This window comes from Equus caballus, chromosome 14 (genome assembly GCF_041296265.1).
Source record: "Equus caballus isolate H_3958 breed thoroughbred chromosome 14, TB-T2T, whole genome shotgun sequence".
NCBI classification, from domain to species: Eukaryota; Metazoa; Chordata; class Mammalia; order Perissodactyla; family Equidae; genus Equus; species Equus caballus.
This window is the reverse complement of record NC_091697.1, coordinates 13,763,758-13,783,827: the sequence shown is the minus strand read 5'-3', so window position 1 is coordinate 13,783,827 and position 20,070 is coordinate 13,763,758. Positions and strand designations below refer to the sequence as shown.

At 44.4% G+C, this 20,070-nt stretch overlaps 1 protein-coding gene and 1 long non-coding RNA gene across 2 annotated transcripts in view; both read right to left on the bottom strand.

The window, feature by feature from the left end:
* Positions 1-11,566, bottom strand: part of LOC138917408 (uncharacterized) — a 38,855-nt gene extending 27,289 nt beyond the window's left edge. The window contains exon 1 of the long non-coding RNA XR_011425365.1: positions 11,548-11,566. This is a non-coding gene — a long non-coding RNA (uncharacterized lncRNA). The remainder of the gene's footprint in view (positions 1-11,547) is intronic.
* LOC138917407 (odorant-binding protein 2b-like) overlaps positions 1-12,962 on the bottom strand; it is a 64,767-nt gene extending 51,805 nt beyond the window's left edge. The window contains exon 1 of the mRNA XM_070233653.1: positions 12,735-12,962. Coding sequence (XP_070089754.1) covers positions 12,735-12,835 — 101 coding nt within the window. The 5' untranslated portion in view covers positions 12,836-12,962. The remainder of the gene's footprint in view (positions 1-12,734) is intronic.
* Positions 12,963-20,070: the final 7,108 nt, after the last annotated feature.

Here is a 20,070-nt window from a genome sequence, read left to right as displayed (position 1 = left end):
GGTAGAACTGAGTTCAAAATTGTCCAAAAGTTCGCATTGATTTTACACTGAATTATAATAAACAAAAAGAAATAACAAAAACTCTGAAGATTTCTTTTTAAAAAATTTTATGGTGTAGTTCAAATTGGCTGAAATTTGTCTCTGAATGTTTGATGAGATTCCCATGTGAAACCTATCTGGACCTAGTGCCTTTTTTGGTTAATAGCCTTTTTACAGCTTTTAACACTTAAAATCTTAAAAGAAATCCGTCTTTAAATCTTAAAATGCTCCATTAACCTCATATCTGTGTGTATAACTTCTCTTTCTCTCTTCCTGGAACCTCTTTTCTTCCCTTCTACACCTAACTATCAACCATGTCTCTAGACTGAGCTGGAATCATCTCACCTGAGTAGCATTCCTTGCTCGTGTAAGGCTTATTGATTCTATATTTCCCAACACATCTTATTTCTATTTCTACAATCAAGTTTTACACTTTATTGCAATTTTTATTTACTTGCCTGCTTATTTTATTAAGCTGGGGATGTTCAATGGAAACGTGGTTTATTTGAAAGAAAATGAGATTTGGACTTATAATAGTATTAAAATTTGGGCTCTTCCACTTACTAGGGGTCTAATCTTATTAACCAATTTTGTTAAAAATTATTAAAAAGTTTGAAATAATGTAAGAGGGTGACTGAATGCATTTTCAGTGGCATACTCTAGCATCGTCTAACCAGCCAACACAAGCGTTATTTATTTATCTAGGACTATATATCTGTTTGACTTAATGATTTATTGTTTCATTAGAACCCAAACACTGTGTAGTTACATGTTAATCTGTACATTGTTGGGGAGTGGCAGCCAGGAGAAAGATAAACCCAAAGATTATGGTTTTATTGCCCTGTAGGACATTAACCATTTTTCTATGTAACCTAGCAATTGTATTCTAACATTCTTTTGTTGATGTTGTATTGTCAAAAATGCTTTTAGTGGGGCTGGCCTGATGGCTTAGCAGTTAATTTCATGTACTCTGCTTTGGTGGCCCTGGGTTCACTGATTGGGATCCCAGTCACAGACCTCCACACTGTTTATCAAGTCATGCTGTTGCAGGCGTCCCACATATAGAGGAAGATGGGCACAGATATTATCTCAGGGCCAATCTTCCTCAGCAAAAAGAGGAGGATTGGCAGCAGATGTTAGCTCAGGACTAATCTTCCACACCAAAAAAATGCTTCTAGTGATGAACTATAGAAACTGCTGTTTCACAAAAAAGGTTTGTGGTTCTTAGAACCACTTTTATCATCTCATTGATTTCCACATTAATTAATTAGTTAAATAAAATCATTGATACGTGTTTATTCCATAATGTTGAAAGTCATGGACTTAATTTTTAAAAATTTATGCTCAAAATGCACTAAACTCACAGAAAAATAGTAATGATGATACACTTACCCCCATAGCTATTTTTATGGGAAAAAATGAGTATATGTGTATGTACCTGCACCATAGTCTCCCAATAACTAGTATTTGTATTTAGCATTACTTTCTCTTTATCTGGTATGTTGCACCTAATAGGAACTCAATATTGATTTCTTGAACATATGTATCGTTGAATACAAATACAGTTACTTGTTGAGTAACTGACTGAATTATCAACAACGAATTGGCAAAAATAGCCACACTTACATCTTCAATGAGCCTAAATTTCTAGGTGTTAATTGACACTGAAATGCTAAGTTTTGGTCTGTTTTCCTAAGTCTGAGCTGTCTAACTTTTTATCTAGACTTTTTATTTTAAGGTAATTGTCGATTCGCATGCAGTTAGAAATAACACAGGGTGATCCCGTGTACCCGTTACCCAGTTTCCTCCAATGGTAACACCTTGCAAAACTCTAGTACAATGTCACCACCAGGATATTGACCCTAATATTCATTCATTGGTGAAACTTTCTATTTCTTTGCTGAGGCTTTCCACTTTTTCATTTCTCTCAAGCATGTTCATAATTGCTCACTGGAACATTTTTATGATAGTTCCTTTAGAATATTTATTAAACAATTCTGACATCTCTGTGATCTTGGCGTTACCATCTATCGGTTTTCTTTCTGCACTCAGTTCAGATCTTCCTGGTTCTTGTTATGATGAGTGATTTTTGATGGAAACCAGAACATGTTGGGTATTGTGATATGCAGCTCTGGATTTTATTTAAACCTTCTATTTTATCTGGCTGCTTCTGCCAAGGTTCTGGCTAGGAAAAGGAAAAAGTGGTTCCTTGTTACTGCAGGGGAGGGAGAAGTCCAAGATTTCCACTCAGCCTCTGTTGACACATGATGAGGGAAGATGTCCCCATTTCTTCTGGGTGGGGTAGGAGTTCTGATTCCCCACTAGGCCTCCATGGCAGCTCCCTGGTTGGGAGGAGTGGGAGTGCCCCCTTACTGCTGCCCATGTGGCTTCACTACCCTGAGACAGAAAGGGAGCCTTGTAACTACTGGACCATGATGGAAGCCCTCACTCTCCACTTGGCCTCCTCTAAGACAACACCTGTTGGGGGGGAGGGGTGCTTCATTGTTGGCATGTAGGGGGAAGTCTATGCACCCCACCTGGCAGGAGAGGGCCTGGGCACTGCCCAGAAGTGAGAAATGTCCTGTCTGTCCACTTGGCCATCTCTGATACCACCCTGGCAGCTTGCCTTGTTGCAGGTGGAAAGGGTGGCTGTCCACACTCCCCACTTGGCCTTTCCTGGTGAGAGTGGGCCACAGATTTTGCCATGATGTTTGAGTGGATTAGAGCAGTTCTTGTCTAAAAGTTTTCTGTCTTGCTAGCCTGTCCGTTTCCTGATCTTTTTGATAGAGAGAGCAGACTTTTGTTAGGGCTTTTTAATGTTGTAAGTGCTCCGGCCTTTCCAGGTTGTTGGCTTCTTCAGACCCAAGTCTAGGACATATGAAGCAAAAAGAAATCCCAGGAAACTCACCACCATGGCCTTCCTTGGGTGCCACGGTCCCTACAAGTGTGTCTCTTCTCTCACATTTCAGAATCATCGTAGGTTTGTTTTATATATATGCCCAGCGTTTTAGTTGTACTTAGAGGGCGGAATAGAGAAAAGTGTGTCTGCTCCATCCTTCCAGATGTGGAAGTCGTCTGAGCACTAAGGTTTATGTTCATTCTGAGGAAGAGAAACTTCAGGAAAATCAATTGCCTTTTATTGTTTTGTTTCTACTAACTGCTCACTACTCCTGATCCTTGACATATTTGGATATTTTGTCAATATTGATCTTGATTTTCTTTTATATTTTTCTGTGTATTGTTAATATCTAGAAAAAATTACAATTGACCTATGGAAGAGAAAATAGAAATATTGGTTGATACTGTTATTGAAATTTGGTCTGTGAAGTAAAAAATTTAATTAATTTGTCAAGGAGGCAGCATACTGTGTTGGCTAAATGCATGGACAGTTCAGCCAGATTATCAGGTTGAAATTTGGTTCCACAGTGGCCAGCAGGGTGACTTTGGGTAAGCTCCTGTGCCACCATTTCCTCATCTTTAAATGGAGTTGATATCACTATCTGTTTTTATATGCAGATACTTGTTGTTAAATGATTTGATGTGTGGAAAGCACTTCTTAGAACTGTGCCTAGCATCTAATAAATACTATCCAAAGGTTTGCTATTCCTAACCATTTGCCTATTTATTTTTATTAGACATAATTCCCAGCTGCATGTTCTGTTCTATATTTAAGTGTGTATTTTTGGATAGTATCTCATTTCTTTATTGTTAGAGTTTAAGAACACATTTTAGTGTCTGGAAACAGAAGTCTCCTATCTATCAAAATTCTCTTCCAATATTTTCTCCAAATTATTCTCTGTATCAACTTTAAAATACATTCCATAAAGGTCCACATTTTCAAGCAAATTTCAGTATGAAATGCCTTCGATTTACAAATAAATTTAGTAAGGCTTGCTATCATTCCAATTCCATCAATAAATAAAGGTGTCCTATCAATAAATAATGTGAGCCTTTTGCTTATTCAAAAATTGTATTATATTAGCAATTAAATTTTAGAAGTTTTTAAATCAGATTTGCACACTTGCAGTTTATTACTAAGTATTTTAAATTTATTCCTATGTTATTGGGATATTTTTCTGCTATATCTTTAATAGGGTTGTTACTTGTACACGGAAAGCCACTGCTTTTTGTGTGCTTATTTGGAGACGGAACTTCTTCCCAAATTGTGGCAAAAATGCTCATTTTTGCCTGTTCTTATTTTTATTGTTTTTGGTGGAGAATATGGGCCCTGAGCTAACAACTGTTGCCAAAATTCCTCTATTTCCTTGAGGAAAGTTTTCCCTGAGCTAAGAGCTGTGCCTGTCTTCCTCTGTTTTGTATGTGGGACACCAGCAAAGCATGGCTTGATAAGCGATGTGCAGGTCTGCACTCAGGATCAAACTGGAGAACCCCAGGCGGCAGAAGCAGAGCACATGACCTTAACCACTATGACACCGGGCCAGCCCCTCTGACTAGGTAATCACCGTGCATCTCTCCTTCAAGTTACCCAGAGTTATATTACACACTGGTATTATGTGAATGGAATATTTTATCATTTTATCTACATGATTATTGTTATAAAAAGAAAAATCATATATTTTTGTATTTGTATCTCATATCCAGGAGGTTTTACTTTCAAGTTTTAGGAATTATACTGTTTCAGTTGATTCTTTGGAGTATTTTTTGTATAAAATGATGTATTTTAATTTCTTATGTTTTCCTTTTTAATAAATATCACCCTTTTTGTTTCATGAATTGTTGCACCACCCAGAACTCTGGAGCAATGTTAAAAGACAGGAATGAAAGTGAACATTTTATGTTGTCCACAAATTTAAGTGTAGATGGTATTTTCAGTTTTTCATTATTTAACTGCAATGTCTGTTGGCAATTCCAAAATGTTAGTTATTGTGTGAAAAGTCTTCAGGACCAGTCTTTCATCTTGGGGTCCCATGCAACCCTAGACTTGCTGTTTTTCAGCCACAGTAGACCTTTTTGTCAGGTCCCCGAATAGTGGAAGAAATGTGCTATTCTAATTATCTCTGACAAGGAAGTCTTCCTTTATTCAGCTGTTATAATTCTACTTATCTTTCAGTACTTAAAATAAAACACTTTTGTACTTTTTTGTTTCTTTTGTGGGGAATATTCTGACATCTCAAAGTAAGGTTAGATACTACCCCAATATTTGTATTTACTGCACTTGTATCGTGACCCTTATAATGTTCCTTGTGATCACTCATCATGTTCATCTCCTTGCTCCCTGACTCTGAACTGGCAGAGAACAAGTGTGATAGGGCAACCAGGGGTACTAAAATGCATCCTCAGCATATTTCACAGTGGCTGGTTCATAGCAGAAATATAGGATATGTTTTTCGTTTGTTAAGTCATGCACATTGTTTCTGAACACTTACGTGTGTCATCATCGGTGCTAGTAACTTGAGAAATTAAGCTAAATAACATGCACCCTTCAACGTGTTCATATTTGGTTGAAAGACTTATATACAATAAAACCAAGATACTCATAATGACGTGTGTTAGGTTCCATGGTAGACACAAACACAGGTCACTCTGGGATAGCCCTTCAAAATATTTTCTTGAGAAGGTAATGCAAAGAGTCAAAAGATAAGTAGGAGAGAACCAGGTCAAAGAGAAGAGTATCCTTACATAGGGAAGATTATTAACTTTACTGGAGAAATCAGTGAGTAAATGAGAGAACAACTTTGAGATGTCAGTCCTATTCTCGATCCTCCCCATTTTGGGAACAAATAAGGACGTAAACGAAAGGATGAGTAGGAAACTTCCTCCAGATCTGCACCTGTGTCAGTGGAAACCTCCTTCTCTGGGCAGAGGGCACAGTCAAAGCAGCAGGCAGCCTTTCTCCACTGGGGAGCTTGCCTGGATGCAGGGCCACAGCTCTTGCTACACAGAACAGGGACTCTGAAGAAATCAGAGGGAAGTCTTGTTAAAATCTGAAAATATGATCTAGTTCTGTGTAACCAAAATGTTTCAGGGACAATCAACAAATTCCATTTAAAAGAAGCAGCCCCTTTGATCACAGGGCTGGATGCTCTTAACTACTGTATGATGTTAGCCATAACAAATTATAGAACCATACACTTTATTACATGTATTTTTATTATCTAATAGGCATTAAGAAAGAAAGATTACTCAAGTTGAAAGGAATGTTAGACAATAACTTGAGTTGGAAGAGGTGACTGTGCTTGTCCTATTGAGCTGAAGGAGGACATCAAAATCCCCACGCTGGGCTCTGTTCTAAATACATATGGGTCATAAATATCCAGCAATGAAACTCTCCAACCAACCTCTTTAAACCCAGTGACCCAATCAATGAACTCTTCGTAGATGGAAAAGTCTTGACAAGGTGGTGCCTGTAGGACAAATTGTCCTACTTTCACCTGAAGTCCAAGTCCACCAGCAAAGTTCGAAAAGTTGAGAATATCATACTCTTTCACAGAGATTCTTGCTGATCTAGATGTACCTGGTCCCTACCATTGCAGTCAAACTGTGTGGTCTTCCGAAAGGAGTGGAGATGGAAAAGCTGTAGTTGAGCTGCAGAAGGAATTTTGGATTTGGACACAAAAGATCTGATAGCTGTGTGACATTGGAAACATCCTTCTTCTTTTTAACTTCAAACTTAAAAGTACTCACTTGTATTATAAGATTCAAAAGAGGCAACCCATATGGAAGTAACTTGATAACCTAAAACAAAAATTTAAACTGATATTTAAATATCATATAGTATGTATGTGATTTACATATGTGATACATATATTTTTATGAGATAAACATGGTAAGTTATCCACTATAGAATCAGACCCTACATAGGCACTTCCCCTGTCAGTCACCTCCTTGAGGAGATGCTTGGAGAACATGAAAATCAAAAAATATCTATGCATAGCATTCAGAAAATATTGACCAGAGAATCAAATTCAGCCTCTCTCATTTGTCATTAGCAGTCTCTCAAAACTTCTCTTAACTCTTTTGCAAAATGGGGATAAAAATACTGCCTAAAGAAATTGTGATATAAGGTGAAACATATACATATATAAATATACCATTTCTATATCATGCATATATATATATGCATAAGATAAAAAATTTAAGTTAGCTACTAGCATGCCAGAACTGACATAAGCAATTCGAGCACTAGAGTTCTCTCTACTATCATTTAAGGCCATCATGGAAGAAGTCCAAACCTACAATAATGAAAAAAGAAAGACAATATTGGCAAGACTCTGAGGCTCTTTGTGACTCAAAGAGTTCCCTTTGGCCCATAAATTCCAAAATTCTATCTCTGCCATTGTCACCTTTTTCTTTACAATTATTTCTACACAAACAAGTTGAAATTGAAAGACTCTAAGACTAGAACTCTGTCTTAAGCACTGAAGTTAGTAAAGAAACTGGTATAAGTCTGAAAAAAGAACCCCAAACGCTGATTTCATACTGACGTCCTGAAAAAAGTACATTTGACTATGTATTTGGACAAGATATAAAATTTATAGACCATCAGACAAGGAGCAGCTTGATTTGGAACATTACCTACTGAGGGTAAACAACCAGCCTCTCCCCATTCCCTATTGATTGCATTTCTGATGGCTGCAAAAGAAGTTTATGAAGGGTCTGGGCCACAGCACAGACAGCATTTTATACACAGTTACTCCCGCCAGCCATGGCCATATCAAACTTATGCAAAGGGCGAGACTCAAAAGAGGCATTGAGAGGACAGTCCTCCAAATTTTTACATTCAGTTTCAGAAATCAAGCAATCAAAGTGCAGGTTCCGTAATTTAGTGAGGTAGAAGTCTTCTGGGTGTTTAGAAGGGGTAACTTTCTGGAGAAATTGTTTCAAACCAGGGATCTCGCTGTGTGGTTGTCAAAAAGTGAGAGTCCCATGGAACGTATCAAGCATGGAATAACTTTCACGGAACATAAAATCCCAAGGCAATGTATTGATCAGACTTGCCTGTCACCAAAAGGTTCCCCTTTGAAAAGCTCAGTCCTATGAGTGAGTCACAGTCACCATAAATGACAACCACATTTGCTGATGAATCGCTAATCCTGAAATGCTATTACCAGGCCAATGAGAAATATATGCTGTCAGTGACAGAAATCAATTCAACAAAGGCCACACAGATGCCACTCTGGTACATCTCTTTTCTCAAGTCCCATAGAAACTGAACCCCTTTCTTGTCTTCTGAAACAGCCAGCACAACCCAGATCTAGTCAAAATGCAGCCTCAACCAAACCATACCAAGGGCCAGTGCTGTGTTTCTGGGGGCCGTCTGGTAGAGAGATGGAAACTGGTCTTTGTCCCTCAGGATGGGATCAAAAGGGCCATAGGTGAGTTAAACGGGAAAAGAAAAATATTGTCCCATTTGAGATCAAAGGAAGCAACGTGAGGAAGAAATGAAGCGCAATTATCAGCCTATCTGACTTCCATTATGTTCAATGGCCTCAAGCCAGACTGATGGTTGCTGTTCAACAAGTGTCCCTTCGGGGCCGGCTCCCTGGCCCAGTGGTTAATTTCACGCACTCCGCTGCGGCGACCCAGGGTTCAGATCCTGGGCGCGGACATGGCACCACTCCTCAGGCCACGTTGAGGCAGCATCCCACATCCCACAACTAGAAGGACCTGCAACTAACATATACAACTGTGTACGGGGTAGGGGGCTGGGGAGATAAAGCAGAAAAAGAAAAAGTAAATAAGATTGGCAACAGTTGTTAGCCCAGGTGCCAATCTTAAAAAAAAAAAGTGTCCCCTGTAGAAAGGAATCACAGAAAAGCTTTGTTCCTTCCACTTTTGTGCATCACTCTCCCTCTGAAAGTTCTCTGCAAAACAATGGCCATAAGTCAGAAATCCCCAAAACTTTAGCCAGTTAGGATCTATCCATTAGTATGCTCTTTGACATCAGTCTTAGCAGCCTATTTTCAAGTACCATGTCTGACTGGGCAATGGAAACAAAATGCAAAATGAACAAATGGGACTACATCAAAGTAAAAAAATCTTCTGCACGGCAAAGGAAACCATCCACAAAACCAAAACACAACCTAACAACTGGGAAAAGATACTTGCAAACCATATATCGGATAAGGGGTTAATATCCAAAAGACAGAAAGAACTCATACATCTCAACAACAACAAAAATCAACAACCCAATTTAAAAAACGGGCAAAAGATCTGAGCAGTGACTTCTCCAAAGAAGATATCCGGATGGCCAACAGGCATATGGAGAGGTGCTCAACATCATTAGCGATCAGAGAAATGCAAATCAGAACTACAAGGAGAGGTCCCCTTACTCTGCTCAGAAAGGCTCTAGTTAACAAGACAGGAGACAAGTGTTGGAGAGGATGTGGAGAGAAGGGAACTCTGCTACACTGCTGGTGGGAGTGCAGACTGGTGCAGCCACTATGGAAAGCAGTATGGAGTATCCTCAGAAAACTAAGAATACATCTACCGTATATATGATCCAGCCAACCCACTGCTGGGTATTTATCCAAAGAACTTGAAAACACCAATGCAGAAAGACACATGCACCCCTAGGTTCACTGTGGCATTATTCACAACAGCCAAAACTCGGAAGCAACCTAGGTGCCCATCAAGGGAAGAATGGATAAAGAAGATGTGGTACGTATGCACAATGGAATACTACTCAGCCATAAGAAATGATGAGATCTGGCCATTTGTGACAACATGGATGGACCTTGAGGGTATTATGTAAAGTGAAATAAATCAGAGGGAGAAAGTCAAACACCGTGTGATCTCACTCATAAGTAGAAGATAAAAACAGTGACAAACACACACAGAGCCATGGAGATTGGATTGGTGGTTACCATAGGGGAAGGGGGGAGGGGAGAGAGCAAAAGGGGTGATGAGGCTCCCATGTGAGGTGACGGAGTATAATTAGTTTTTGGGTTGTGAACATGATGTAATCTACACAGAATTCGAAATATATTACAACGTACATCTGAAAGCTATATGATGTTAGAATCCACTGTTACTGCAATAAAATAAAATAAACTAAAGAAGTATAGGAGCCTCAAGAGACTAACAGGCTTTTGAAAAGTTATTCTAGGGATTTGTATGGCTTAGCTCAGGGTGGCAGACACCAGCCTGAGAAACAGCTGTGACATAGCCACTAACTTCAACTAAATTATACTCCGACTGGAGGGAAATCAAAACTACTATAATCATAATTTATTGAAGGCTTCACTTTGTGCCAGATCCTGTGCTAACTGCTTTGCACCAACTATCTCATTTAATCCTCACATCCAAAAGCTAGGTTACCGTTATTCTCCCCATTTTAAAGGTGAGGAGGCGGAAGCAGAAAGATGGCAATCTGCCTGGAATTCACAGAAGGATTCTCTATGTCATGACATGACTTTTTGACAAGATTTAAAGGTTTAACACATTACCCGGAAGATGCAGATCACAGCATCACGGAACGTGAAAAACACTGAGTCCTGCAAAATGTATTAAAACACTAATTATGGATCCTCACAATCTCTTTGCACGTTTTTTCAGATGAGGGAAAACCCAGTGTGAAAAACCGTTGATGAGATGTCTCCAGATGAGGACTATGTCTGGTCTTTAAAGCCGGGAACTATCCCAGTAGATTCTGAGTCAGTGGGCCCAGAGGAGGCCTTGAGCGTCTCTGTTCTTTTAAAAAGCCCCACAGGGTACACTTCCGTGCCTTTGGAGTTGGGCAGTACAGTCATGCCCTACATCGGGACGTTTCAGTCCACAACGGGGGTCCCAGAAGATTAGTCCCATGTGGCCTAGGTGTGTAGGAGGCTCTGCCATCTAGGTTTAGGAACTCCATGGTGTTTGCACAGTCTCGAGATTGCCTGACCATGACACACTCCTCGGAACTTCTGCCCACTGTTAGGCAAAGCATGACGGGACTGCCTTAGATTCTCCACGGTTCCAGACCCTGCACTGTTTACATGACTGCACACGCAGAGGGCACCGTGTCTGAGGCAGAGAGCAGCTGGAATCACACAAGCTCTCGACAGATAGTCAAGGAAAGGCGTGCTCTGCTTACACGACTCTCTACTTTTCTTTGTGTCTGAACTATTTTATAGCTAATCTGCTTTTCTTAACGGAGCAGCTTTGCAAAAAAAAAAAGTTACCAACAAATAGTAAACAAACCAATATAAACAATACGTATTAAATAAGCCTAACCCTAAAATGCTACTGAAAAGGCTTTTATTTCCCTGGGATAATTTTGACAGCAGTAGATTCTTTTACCAAGAGCAGCCAATTTGAGAGAGATTATTTCTAATTCCACAGTGCTACAGATGCGGTCAGTAGCAAGTGCAAGCTGGAAAGGAAATAAAGTTGGGTGTAATCCATTCAAGTTCACACGTTTCACCAGGGACAGCCTCCGAGCCTTTAATACTTATGTATGCATTTATCCATTTATTTAATCAACCACTACTAACACCTACTATAGGCCAGACACTGCTCTAAGTACTTTACTGATAGGAAATATCCTTTCAGCTTTACACTCACCTATGGAGGGTGTGTTATAATCATCCCCATCTTACAGATCAGGAAACTGACACACAGAATGGTACGGTAACTTGCCCAAGTTCACACAGCCCATAGGTGGCAGAGCTAGGACCCATTTGACAGAGTCTGGCTCCAGAGTCCATGTTCTGAATCACCATGCTTGGTCTCCATAAACCTATAGAAAGCGCCAGCTTTAATCGAAAAGTTTTGTTTTCCCCACCCTAAGGTCCCTACGCGGCCCCAGTCTCCAGGGCACTCTTTCAGCTCCTCTGACAGGCCATACTCCTTCCTTGCCCTGTCCCAACACTCTCCCGCACAAGTCCTCCTTTTCTTTTAGGCATCTGCTCTCAGCTTGAACATCACTGCCTAAGCCACAAAGTCTAACAGTAAATGCTGTATTTTTCAACACTCAACACAAAATTGCTTTCACGTATCTCCTAGGTAATTAGTTGCTGCCTGTCTGTCCTTTCCAACTAGGCTGTGAGGCCCAGTACGTCAAACACCCTGTCAGTCTTGCTCACCAAGTGTCCAGACCACTGAACACGCACCGACCAGAGGAAAGGAAGGACTTGTCCCAAAGTCAACTCTCCGGACTTTCTGTGGAAGGAGGGAACGAACGGAGCACCCTCGAGCCTCACGCTTTCTTTGCCAGACTTTCAAGTGTGGGACACATAACCTGTGCTCACAACGCTCCCCGGACAGCCCCCACTCCACCCCTAACAGGTAGACTTCTGCACAGTCAAGGGCTTTGGAAATCACTGGCTCTGCACACAAATATCAAGTGGCCCTGGACAGGCCACTTCCCCTGAACCGGCCTCAGCTTCAGGGGCACAACAGGCTTCATGAAAACCCCAACGGAACGTAGCCTCTAAAACAGGGAGACCTGCACTCCTCAGAACGCATCGAGACCAGTGTCCTTATCGACTTCGCGTCTGTCCTTCCAAGGAGCCAAGACCACGGGGGCCGCTTCAGCGCCCGACTCCCGGGCACCGCATCCCCAGGCTGGCCCCGTGCCCGGCACACACCGCCCGTTCCATGAACGTGTGACGCGCACGAAGAGACGCCCCCCCTCGCTCCGCGCGCCGCACAGCTGTCCCGCGACCTGACGGGCACCTCTCGGCGCACAAGCCTATTCCTCAGGGACACGCTCGCCTCCCACCAGCCCCCAGGCCCACGCCCCCAGGTACCTCTCCCAGATGGCATCGTCTTCGCAGGCGCCCTGGTCGTCCGTGTCCGGCGAGCAGGAAGAGCGGGAGCTGAAGCAGGGCCTCCTCAGGCTAGCGGCCATGGCTGTGGAGGGCCCGGGCTGCTGTGCCCAGCGGGGACACGGAGCGGCGTCCACGGACGAGCCCGGCCCGGGAGAGAGCAGCAGAGCGCGGCCGGACTCCGCCGGGCTCGGCTCTGGCCAGGCGCGGCTCGCGGACGCCTCCCCGCAAGGTGGCCCAGCAGCCGCGTGCTCTTCGCGCGCGCGCACGCCCGCCGCCCAGATGCTCCCTGGCCTTTGCCCCGCCCCCCCTCCGGCGGCGGACGTGGACACCTCCCAACCAAGCAACCACAACAACAGAAACCCAGGACTCCTGTCTCCCTCGGGGTGAGATCAGATATTAAAAGCTTGCTTCCCGTTCATTCAGTTGAGGAACCAATGGGTGTCACTGATTTGCAAAGTAGAAATGACCTTGGGCGAGGCTGAGGTGGGGCAGTTTAGCCAAGCGGAGAGGTTAGCAGATGAAATACACCACTTTCTTTGACTCATCCTCAGCCTAGAGGGTATTGCAAGCCACTCAACAAGCATAGTCGTCGAGGTCAGCAGCATACACAGTCCACACGTGTGAGTGGGTATGAAGTGTCAACAACACACAGTAGAAGGTGTGTATCCCATCCGTCTAGATGAGGAGGCTGAGGGGGACTGGAAGAAGGTGGAGGCAGCCGCACCAATACACCTCTGTTGATCGATGAGCAAAGAATTCTTGTGTTCTTTGCTGAGCCTCTGATTCAGAAAAACTGGTGATTCAGAGGACTCTGGTCAGTTTTTCATTGTGAGGCCACCCCAAAGGCTTCCCTCAGGCAGGGCCAGCTCATTCCATTTAAGCTCCTGATCAAGGGGCTGAAACTTTAGGACATAGCAGTAGAGTCTGGAAATGGTGAGCTTAACCATCTCAAGCTGCATGATGCCTCCAAGTTTGCGACTGTACTGGGGGAGCCATGAACAATGTCCCAGCCAGAGAAGGTGGCTGCCGGCTAGTCTGTCTCCTCTGACAAAGTCAAGAAAAGAGAAACTGGAGTTTCGATCCCTGTGAACACTAATATTGGGAGAGAAAGCTGGGCATGAACCATGGCCTTTCTCCCCATGAGGCTCAAGTGGACATTTGCTGCCTTGGCTGTCCAGGATTGCTTTCTGCTCGAACAACAGCTAGAGTTTATTCTGAAGAACTAAACTCTCCTTTCAGTCCACTTGTATCACATGAGGCTCCATGCTTGGCACGGGGGGCAGAACCTTACCGCGGCCTGGCAATGATACCCAGAACACCCCAGTGATACTTTAGGATTGCGTGTATGTGTGTGTTGGGGCAAGGGAGGGCGGTGACCAGGTGAGTCCAATCTGAACGAGTCCAAGGAGTTGAACCAAACCAGGAGTTACTAAGTCTGGAAGAGCTCTCTTTTTGGCCAGACTTGAACCTGGGAGGATGTACCTTTCAAGCTACTGAGAGCCATCTTGCCATCTCATATAGCCTGAGAACGATGCTAATGGGCAGGCTAACGGAGTCTGGGGCACCGTATACACAATTAGTGGTGACCTGAGTTTGGAGTGTGGTAGCTGACGGGAAAATCACCAGCGCCTGTGGAAATGGTCAATCAGAAGCAGCTAAATTCAGAAAGATGAAATAAGCTCTCATTGGGTAGTTGCAACTTTACTCCTGAGCTAGGCGCCAACTATCCCTCCCTTTCCATCACCACCTGGTAGTACCTCAGTCAACCATTTTCTTCCTTCCCTGTGTTTCCATTTGCCTAAGTTTTGACCTGTGATTTGCTCCCAAGCCTTAAGTAGCTCTAGTCTCTTGGAAGACCAACTTTCTTCCATTGAACTGCTGTTGCTCCTTTGTCAAAAATCAGTGGGGCATATTTGTTGGGACTATATCTGGGTTCTTTGTTCAGTTCCATTGATCTATGTGTCAATCCCTCTGCAAATATTACACAGTCTTGCTTACGGTACCTGTGTAATAAGTTATGAAACTGAGTAGCTCGATTACTCCCACTTCTTCCTTGTCAGAGTTGTTTAAGCTATTTTAATTCCTTTCTCTTTCTGTACAGATTTTGGAATTACTTTGTCTCTAGCTACAAAACCAATTTACTGGATTTTGATTGCATTAAATCTGTATAACAGTTACGGAGTATTGACATCTTTACTATATTTCGTCTTCCAATTCAGGAACATGGTATTTTTCTCCACTTATTTAGCTGTTTCACTGCTATTATCAGTGTTGTGTAGAGTTCGCCATACAAGTCCTGGACATGTTTTGTTGGATTTACACCTAAGTCTTTTATTTTTATTAGTGATCCCAAGTGTACTTTTAATTTTGGTGTCCTATGCACATGTTCATTGCTAGTACATAGAAATACAACTGACTTTTACATGTTTATTTTCTATCCTAGCATATTGCTGAACTGTGTTATCACTTCTAGGAAGAATTACTTATTAATTTAATTTTCTTTTTTGAGGAAGATTGGACCTGAGCTAACATCTGTGACCATCTTCTTCTACTTTGTATGTGGAGCACCTGCCACAGCATGGCTTGATAAGCGATGCATAGGTCTGTGTCTGGGATCCAAACTGGTGAATTCTGAGCCACCGAAGCGGAGTGCACCAACTTAACCAACTACCACCGGGCCAGAGCCAAGAATTATTTTTAATAACTTCTTGTGACATAAAGCATGAAATTAAGATTCAATATTATGACCTGTCTTGACATCTGATAAATCAAGGGGACTTCAAATGGCCTAACTGCAATTCCCCACTCCTCTGCCCCCTCTTCTCCCGCAGATAAGGGCCCCTGGCCAAACACCCCTTCTCATCACAGGGAGCAGACACAGTGCCTGCTTGTTCCTGACCTCAGGCTTCAGTTCCCTATCAGAGAATCATTCCAACAAGCCCACCACACCCTCCTGTGGGAACCAGGGCTCACTTCACCCTCTTGTTACCACACAGTCCTGTTCCTACCCAAACCTCTGCTTGTTCCATCTGTTCCCAAGTGCAGTCCCCGTGTGGCCCTGCATGGTGTGTGCTGTCCTCCTCCTGGGGCTGTGAGAATATATGATAAACTAATAAACTGCTGTCCATTCCACCTGTCCACTGTCGAGTGTACTGTGTTTAGCCAGCCCCATGAGTCTAGGGTGGAAATCTCCCTCTCACCAATGGAGTGAAGTGACTAAAACAGTTGGCATCACAAGGAGGATGGCCCAACCTCACCTGAGGACACCTGGGCAGTGCTCACTAACTACTCCTTTGCTAACTATCGGGGTCATTGGCAGCAGTTACTATCTTGGGAGTGAGGGCCCATTGCCGGCCAGCTTGGGCTTTAGCTCATGTTCTGTTCTCTCAAGTGGATGCTGCCATCTCTTCCCCACCCCAGTGTCTCATTCTTCCCCAGAAAGCAAGACTTATTCTTAGTTGACTCTATCCCAGAGTGAGGTGCCATCAGGTGTGGCCTGTGTCTGGCAGGTGGTCTCCCAGCCTCCTACCTGAGGGCAGCGACAACACAACCTCCTAACTGGTGGATGCTTGAGTTCCATTTCCTGAATCTCAGGCTGATGCTCCTTAGTCACTGTGTCTAGTCTGATGACCATCAGTGGCTGCTTGGGGCGGTCACAGAGACACTGTTTGGGAAAGTGTCCCCCCAGCACAGTCCTGGGGATGACCCCTTGTTTGGCTTGAGGAAAGGAGAAGGCCATGACCCCAGGAAGATTTCAGAATGACTCCCTGGTTCCCTCCAGAGTCAGGGCTGTTCAGGCAAAGGCAGTGAGCTCGCCCATCTCCTGTGCTGCTGCTCATCATGCTGCTGTCAGGGGCTCTCCAGACCCATAAGGGTTTCGAGGTCCACGAGCATGGGAGCCCATGGCCCAGGCACAGATCAAAAAGAACAAGTGTCTATGGGGGAGCGTGTGGTGTTCTACTTCTCTCCCAACGTGAAACTCTGAACCAGCACACTTGGGCTGTGCTTAGCGTTGTTCCTGACCAGCATGCCAAAGGACTAATCTGGTCATCAAGGGGCTCGAGGCCCCCACCTCGGCCATAGACAAAATGACCTCCTGGATGTGGACTTCAACACTGGGGAGATTGACTGGCATTCCTGGAGGGAAAGAACACTTGTCTTTGAGGCCCGACACCTGGTTCCTTTCCACATAACCACCCTGAAGTTCTGCCCACATGTCATCCGATGGAGAAACACAAACACTGTGACTCTCCAGGCAAAAATATCCCGAGGGAATAAGTACAGAGAGAAGGTGGGGGGAGGGAAGCAGTGCCCAGCGGGGAGAAGGTAGGGCTGCAGCAGAAGATGGCTTCCACCCCTCAACGTCTGCATGCTGGGGGCCCTGGGCTCCTCCAATGCACCCTGTCACCTAAGCCGGGGTGGCACAAAACTCTGATCCTCAGGGTTATGAGGAAAACAATGCACAGCACCCCTGTGGCACAGTGAAGGTGTTAATTCAAACCTGACTTAAATACAACCATTGCTGTGAGAGAGCCCCTAACCCTGATGCTCCCGACCTGAGCCTCTCTGGAGGGAAAACTGATAAACAAGAGCAGAGCAGAAAGACACTCCCCCAGCCCCAAGTGCATCCTGTGACCATCAGACCAATCAAAAGATAAATAAAGGAGAGAAACCTGGATACGTGCGGAGGAAGCAATCACACAAAAGACCTAATTCCAGAAAGGTTCACAATTTGGCCCAATTAGAAATTGAAAATTTACTAGAGTAATTTATATGGCAAAAAGATAAAGGGTTCTAACTGGCCTTTGTGCCTCCACAACATAGTTTCTGAACTAACTTTAACATCTGCTAACATGCCCTAGTTTGGAAACCATCATGGACTTTACACAAGAGCTGAAATTATGGTTATACCTAGTGAAATGAGCATGTTTTCTAGTTTCTGTATTTAAGGCTTTGACATCCGAGGCCTCGGCAACCTTGGAGGAACTGCCCTGCCAGGGTTAACTAGTTGCTACAGATAGTAAATGACTCCTCTGAGCAATCCTTTCGTACGTAATCATCTAGAGTCAACACCCTCAACCCCCTCCTCTCCGAGGCTCTTCCACTCTGGGCCACTCTTCCCTTGCCCTCGTCACCCCAGGGACGGGGACCAGACAACCAGGGACACTGCTGTGCCCTGAGCCCACTGAAATGATTCAAACCAGCCAAGCCAACACCTGCTCACCCTGCCTCACTCCTTCCTTCCCGTGGAATCCACTCGAAAGGCTCTCGCCCACGTTTTCCCCTCGCTCCGTCTGTCTCCTGACCGACCCTGGTGCTGCCCTGTGTGGCCCTCCATGGTGTACCCTGCCTTCTTTTGCTCGGAATCTGTGAGGAGAGAAAGCTTCTTCCTTCATGACAGTTATTTCTGTGTCTTTGAGTCTGACTGTACCTGAAGGAAATAAACCCTGGTCCACTTAAACCTCCTGGGCCCAACTACATTTACACGTGGCTGAACATTTTGCTGTTATAGATTGGGTTAATATGCTCTGTTCAGAGCCTGTTTCAACATCCTCCGAGCCACAGTTTGCCATCACCTCTGAGGGGACATGTTTTTGCCTTGTTACCCACAGGGACTAAGCTGTTCTGCTCTCACAGGCAGTCTTTGCAGGCACCGGATCCCCCTTTCTCCAGGAGTACAGGCATGACATGACTTTTATGACCTCCTCCTTCGAGGACATTTGTTTGACACACTTGTGAAGGACGTACAATCCAATATCATGTGATCCCTTTTTGCTTCTGGAGGCAATATAGTCCTTGTCTACAAATTTTACTTAAGGCCATTTATGCTGTGACTTATAAATGAGCCCAGCTTCAGTGGGGACCCCCTCCAACAAAGGACTCTAGGAGCTGTCCAAATTAAAATCAACAGGCCCTCCCACTAGAGCCCTCAGAGACTCTTGTGGGGAAGAGGCTTCGGCAACCTCCTCTCATGCTTCCTGGAGTCTCTGGAAAACCCAGCACATGCATAAGTTGTCTGTGGGTTCCTGATGCAAGAAGCCCGCCTCCTTGGCCCTGCATTCTGCCGTATTAGAGCAGCAATTACTGGCCACACACTGGCCTCTTCTGGAAACAGAATCTCTCCCAGACGCTGAGCCTCCATCCCCAGCTGCCTATTATCACTTTAGTCCTGGAAGTAGCATCCAACAAGTGCGGGAAGATGCGGCTGGCCCGGTGGCACAGCAGTTAAGTGCACACATTCTGCTTCAGCAGCCCGGGGTTCGCCAGTTCGGATCCACGGTGCGGACATGGCCCTGCTTGGCACGCCATGCTGTGGTAGGGGTCCCACATATAAAGTGGAGGAAGATGGGCACGGATGTAAGCTCAGGGCCAACCTTCCTCAGCAAAAAGAGGAAGATTGGCGGCAGTTAGCTCAGGGCTAATGTTCCTCAAAAACAAAACAAAACAAAACAAAACCAAGTGCGAGAAGGTTACCAAGGCTTCCTTGCAATAGGATGGATCCAAACCTGGGCCCTGTGGCATGTGCGACCTGCCAGATGGGGTGCCCTCCCCTGTCCTCCCTCCATTGCCAAATATGATGGAGCTGCAGGATGTCACCTCTCCCACAGAACCTTTGGCTGCTTGGGAATTCTCTTGGGATCAAGCGAGTGAATATCAATGAAAGTTCATACACTCAAGGTTGTCGATGACCCCCTCTCCCTCCTGGTCTAGTGCCAACATTGTTTCCCAGGGAAGCATTTCTCTTCCTCCCTAAATGTCTCAGATATCACCAGGGTGTAAGACGATGTCAAGGCATCAGAGAGACAACTGTACTATGAGGCCTGAGATGAAGATTCAATATGAAGTGTTGCTTTGAAACCTGGTAAACGAAGAGGGCCTCAAATGGCCTACCTGCAAGTTTCCCTCCTCCACAGCTCCCAGAGACAAGATCCCCTCGCCAAACAACCCCTTCATCACAGGGAGCAGGCATGGGTGCTCCCCAAGTAGTGGTCTCAAGTTCCCTGCTCACCTGTGAAATTATTCAAATGAGCCAGTCCCACATTCCTGTGGAAACCAGGGGACAGCGCACCTCTCCTGATACTACAAAGACTGTCCCCCACCCACTTGCGTATTTACTCTCTCCCCAAGCGCACTTTCCTATGTGGCTACACATGGTGTAGAGTGTCCTCGCATAGGCTGCCTGTGTAAATAAATAAGAAATTGCCATTGAACTCACGTGTTTAGTGTTCAGAAATCCCCATCAACCTAAGGTGCATAGGAATCCATCCCTCGCCATCTAGGTCAGGCAGAGGAAAATTAAAGACTTTCGGTGTGC